Here is a 5613-nt window from a genome sequence, read left to right on the forward strand (position 1 = left end):
AAAAAACAAAAAAACAAATTGGAAGCTGTAAATCCAAACCTCTTTCAAAACTAAAGCCTTTTTAAAAGTTACACAAGAGCCTTTCTTTTTTTGTTTTGTTTTTTTTTTGGTTTTTCTCCGGTACCGGGAACCGAACTCACGACCTTGCGCTTGCCAGGCAGGTGCTTTTGCCGCTGAGCTAAATCCCCAGCCCCAAGAGCCTTTCATTTTATCTACTCTGTCTTGATGCTTCGCACTCATCTGTATTTGTCAAAGAATGTATGATGTATGAGTGGACAGAGGACTCAAATACTAGTGACAAAATCATCCATCCATATACCACCCATCTTCATCAACAAGGCATGTGTGCAAAAGCCATTGTGTTCACCAGTTTTGAAAAAATTGGATTCAGGGATGGCCTGTTGCTTCGGGCCAACGTTTGCTCCTCTGCCTCAATCCTACCACCCCTGAGATCAGACCACTCTCCTAGGCTGCTACAGATTGTGTTTTCACATTTCCTTAAAGCTCTACTGATTTTAGGAGGCAGTGCAATTTAGGTGGAAAAATGGGAAAAAAAATGGGAAATTACTCTGATCTAACCAATTCTTAATGTTGCCCTCTAAAAGATGAAAACTTTGCCTCCAAAATCATGCACTAAAAATTACAGATCAGGAAAGTAGGCTTGGAGTTTAATAACATGTAGTAAGAGCCGGGCATGGTGGCACATGCCTGTAATCCCAGCACTTGGGAGGCTGAGGCAGGAGGATTGTTGAGAGTGGGAGACCAGCCTGGGCTACAAAGTGAGCTCAAGGCCAGCCTGAACTGCATAGCGAGACCCTGCCTCAAAAAGACTAAAAAAAAAAAGACAACATGTAGTAAGAATAACAATCCTAAATATTTCCACTGGTATTTTCACTGAGAGTTACTCCATCTTTTCCAACCTTAAACTTTGAGGTTTATGTTTCCTTTGAGATACAGATCTATGAAATCAATTTCTTCAAATACTATTTTAAAAAAACATTTTGTCAGTGTTAAAATGTATCTGCCAGTATTAAAATCTGCCTATTAATTTTTTTCTAATTGCCCAGTGAAGTGGCTGCACAGCTATTACATCTGTACTTGCAGCTTTCTAGACAGCTTAAAGCAGCAACAGTAGAGGTGTTTTTTGAAGCTGTAAACCAAACACTCGTTGCATTAAAGGATTTATATCTTTTTCCTAAGGTCACCATGTATCTCTAAGGCTTTCTTTCCAAGCCGTGGACAGGTTTGCCCTTGAGGCTTAACTACATTCACCTGCAAGGAGGAATGGACCTGCACTCACTCCCTGCTCCCTGGGTGGCACCACTGCCCTCCTGGTGGGCACAGAGGTGCACCTATCCGCAGAACAGGCTGCCTTGTGGCGAGATGCTTACCAGGTCTTCTGTTGAAAGGATTAATGTTTTTAACTTGTTTTACCTTATGGTATTTCACTTTCTGCCTTTGTAAGATGAAGGCATGCTGTAGTTCACACTGACATCTCTTCAGTGTTCTCCATGACCTGTGGGAAATAATTGGGAAATGAGCTGTTTTCTCTTGATTCCTCTTCCATCTACACATCTCCCTGCACTGTGTCATTCTGTGCACAAACATAAGCCCACACTCTAGCTGTGATAAAGGGTGTAGTGATTAATTATATTAGCCAAGATATCCAGCAGCTGCTGCCCTCCATCCTTCTTTAGCAGAACCGTGTGACCGTCCCCGTTCTAGACCTCACAAGTTCCCTGCCTCTGCCTTTCTTGCCTGCCTACCTCTGTTACCCAAGGTTCTAACAAGCCTAATGAGCTTTCTGAGATACATAAATTAGAAAGGGCCGGCTGAGTGGCAGAGTGCTGGAATGAGTAACAGCAAGAAAATATTCAAAGAAACACCAGGACTATGAAATTCTGTGACCAACTGGGGTTTCCGGTGGACAGAGATTCCTCTAACCAATGAGTACTGAGGCTCTGGCCCATACTGATGCAGTGTAAATGTAAGAAAAACATTGAGATTGCATTTAAATACTTGTTCTACACCTTTCACCTTTCACATTCATGATTTTAGTCTCTAAGCCTCTCACTGTACAGAGATTAGTGCACTTGCCTTAAATGGTTAAGATTGTATAAACTGATGGATTTGAAACAGCCCCAGTGCCTGACATATACAGGCACATAATGTTCATGGCATTAGCATTACTCTGCTTTCTACTTGTATTTTTGGCATGGAGACATTATTTCAGTAGGGAGATGAGTGTCACATGTGGTAGCACATGCCTGTAATTCCAGCACTTTAGGAGGTTGAGGCAGGAAGACAAAGTTCTAGCCTAGCCTGGGCCACTCAGTGACTTAGCAAGACTGTCCTAAAAAATAAAGGGCTGAGGATGTAGCTTAGTGTGAAGATCCTGGGTTCAAATCCTCAGCTTCATCACCCCCCCATACACACAAAGCAAGGAGAAGAGGAACAATGTAAATTTCTGCAAGGACTTTAGGTTGTGGATTCTTTTTATGAACACGTTGGGAAGATTACCTGGAGATGTGCAGGGAGGAGTACACAAGGCGACATGAACATACCTATCAGAGGGCAGCTGATAAACTGAAATACCACTTTATGGTGGTAGCAGGAGCACTCTTGGTGAAGAAGGGCCATTTGTGAGTAAGTTTTAACATGCACGTTTATGCTGTGATTTTTCATAATGTAAGTATAAACTAATACTGTTAAGTAAGTCCCAATCTCTGTAATCAGTTCTCTTTAGCTGACATGCCAACTTTCATGACAGATCATGCCACATTTAGTAAAAGGTACTCCTTTTACTTATACTTAAAGCTTTAGAACTATTGACTGAGATTGTGTGACCTTAAAAAAATGTTTGGTCAAATGAGTTTAAGCGCAATATTTATTTTACCCTGGTTTTTAACTATTTTTATGAAATCCCTTTTCCTCCATTGAAAAATAACTAGCCAGATACACTGGTATACACATGTAACTCTGGAAGGTGAGGCAGGAGAATCAGAAGTTTGAGCTGGGCCTGGGCAACTTAGCTGCTGTCTCACAAATGGCGGGGATGTAGCTCAGCATGAAGGCCCTGGGCTCAGTTCCTAGTACCAAAAAATTATTAAGTTCTAAAACTCTTTCCCCAGTTTAACTAGAATATGCTTATGAATGGAAAGTCTATAAAGTCATATATTTTTATAAATGTGTCCTGATAAACAGGCAGAGGTCAAAATATGAACTCATTTTATTTGAACATGGTTTCTAAAAAATAATTGAGTTTTTACCATGCCATCAAACATGCTGAGAAGAGAAAAATCAAGGGGATAAATGCTACTGAATTGGAAGCACAGATGCCTGTGCATTCAAGGCCTTGTGGCAGGACACTACTTCTTATGGGCTTGCAAGACACATCTTCCTATGAGATCACAGAGTTCCTGTCTGTGTTGACTTTTCCAATTAACATCAGTAATGATTTTCAGTGCTTTTTGAGAACTTTTTCACTATTTCACCATCAAGCACTTTACAAATTAATGTGCTCTAAATGTTATCATTACAAATGTAATAGACCAACAAACTTCCCAAATCCTAAAAATATATGCTTCCAACTCATAAGTACAGCAACACATTATCTCAGCCTTTTGATAATTTAAGTGACCACTCTGAGCACATTAAAAATTCAGTGCATCATCTAAGAGCTTAAGTTAGTATGGCATCTCTGTCAGTTTGGTTGACTTACATTGTGGTGAACCATATGTAACAAAATTTACCATTTTAATCATTTTTAAGTTCAGTGGAAGTAAAGTAACATTGTATGCTACCATCACCAATACCTCTGCAGAACACTGCATCATTCCAAAATGAAGCTGTTGTACTTATTAAGTGTAACTCCCCATTATTCTCCCCGCCAGCCCCTGGTTAGCACTGTTCTGTTTTCTGTCTCCATGCATTTGGTATTCTAGGTGCCTCAAAAAAGTGTAATCGTATGATACTGATCTTTTGTGTCTGGCTTACTTCACTTAGTATAATGTCTCTAGAGTTCAAACATGTTGCATGTGGTGGGAAATCAGATAGCTTGAGGCTTTCAACTTGTTCTGTTTCAAAATTTTCACTATTCCAGGACTTTCGCATTTCCAGAGGAATTTTAGAATCACCTTGTCACATGTCACAGAAACATCTGTTGGGATTTTGCCTGGCATGGAACTGCTTTTGAGGAGAACTGATACCTTTGTAATACGGAATCTTCCAAACCCATGCACATAGCACGTGCCTCCATTTAGTTCAGTCTTCATTTCTCTCAGCACTGTTTTATAGGTTTCATGGTATAGATCTTTCACATCTTTTGGTAGATGTATTCCTATGTACTCTGACATACTTTTGCAAATTATACTGGTTTTTTCATTTTCCATATCCACTGACTGCCATATAAAACATAACTGACTTTTAAATACCCATATACCATCTTGCAACATTGTTCAACCGCTAACTAGCTCTTATCATAGGATGTATTCCCCCTTTTCCAGGTTTTTGGAAGAGTTTGTATGGAATAGTTATTTCTTCCTTGAGAGTTTGCCAGAAGTCACCAACTAATCCATTTAGTCCTGGAATTTCCTTGTGGGAAAGTTTTTATGTACACATTTCAGTTCTGTAATGGTTATGAGACTATTCAAGTTATCTCTTTCTGAGAGCACTTTGGTAGTTGTCTTCAAATAATTTGTGTATTTAAGATGTTGAAATCTTCCCTCATTATCCTTTTGATATGTGTAATATTGGTAGGAATGTCACCTGACTTAATTTTTAAAATTTGATTTAATTTTATTAGTATATGTTTGCAATTAACACAGTTTACAATCATCTTGGGGAGTGGTTACGTGTACATATAGCTTGTCAGCTTTTTTTTTTTCTAGTCCCTTTTCCCTCCCCTTTCCCTATCACCTTTTACATACTTATTATTTGTCTTAGCTCATGTTATGGGATATAATTTTTACATTGACTGGAGTTGTTTCCCCTTCTGCTTCTCTTCACCCCTTGTCCATTGTTCCCTTGGACCACTTCCTTATTGGATGAGATCTGTCCCCTTGTGCTTTTCTACCCATCCTATATCATTTTATTTCTTTGTACTTTGCATCACTCAAATGAGAGATACTATACAGTACTTAAGCTTGTGTGTCTGATTTATTTCACTCAGTATTGTATTTTCTAGGTGCATCCATTTTACTACAAATGCCTCAAATTTGTCATTCTTTGTAGAAAAGTAATTCCATTATATATACATACCACATTTTGTTTATACAATCATTTGTTGGTGGGTTGCCTCTAGGACTCAGCTATTACTCATTGTGCTGCTATACAGATTGGTATGCATATATCTCTGTAATATGATGCTTTAGGCTCTTTAAAGTTAGATAAGTTTATTGGTACAGTTTAGATACACATGATGACCACATTCTTCATGGGAATTTGTACCTAAGCTGGTTGGCTTGCTTATTGATTGACATGTTTTTGAGACAAGGTTTCACTATGCAGTTCAGGCTGGCCTTGAACTCACTTTATAGCCCAGGCTGGCCTCAAACTCGCAGCAATCCTGACTCAGCCTCCCAGGCTGGGATTACAGTCATGCGCCACCATGCC

At 39.3% G+C, this 5613-nt stretch overlaps 1 protein-coding gene across 3 annotated transcripts in view; it reads right to left on the reverse strand.

The window, feature by feature from the left end:
• Positions 1-5613, reverse strand: part of Nrg4 (neuregulin 4) — a 68910-nt gene that overhangs the window by 5029 nt on the left and 58268 nt on the right. For all 3 annotated transcript variants that reach the window (XM_013518947.1, XM_013518948.1, XM_005393466.2), the window contains exon 6: positions 1435-1516. In XM_013518947.1, the coding sequence (XP_013374401.1) occupies positions 1500-1516 (17 nt within the window). In that variant the 3' untranslated portion in view covers positions 1435-1499. The remainder of the gene's footprint in view (positions 1-1434; positions 1517-5613) is intronic.

Source organism: Chinchilla lanigera, unplaced genomic scaffold (assembly GCF_000276665.1).
Source record: "Chinchilla lanigera isolate Chin_1 unplaced genomic scaffold, ChiLan1.0 scaffold00049, whole genome shotgun sequence".
Lineage (NCBI taxonomy): Eukaryota > Metazoa > Chordata > Mammalia > Rodentia > Chinchillidae > Chinchilla > Chinchilla lanigera.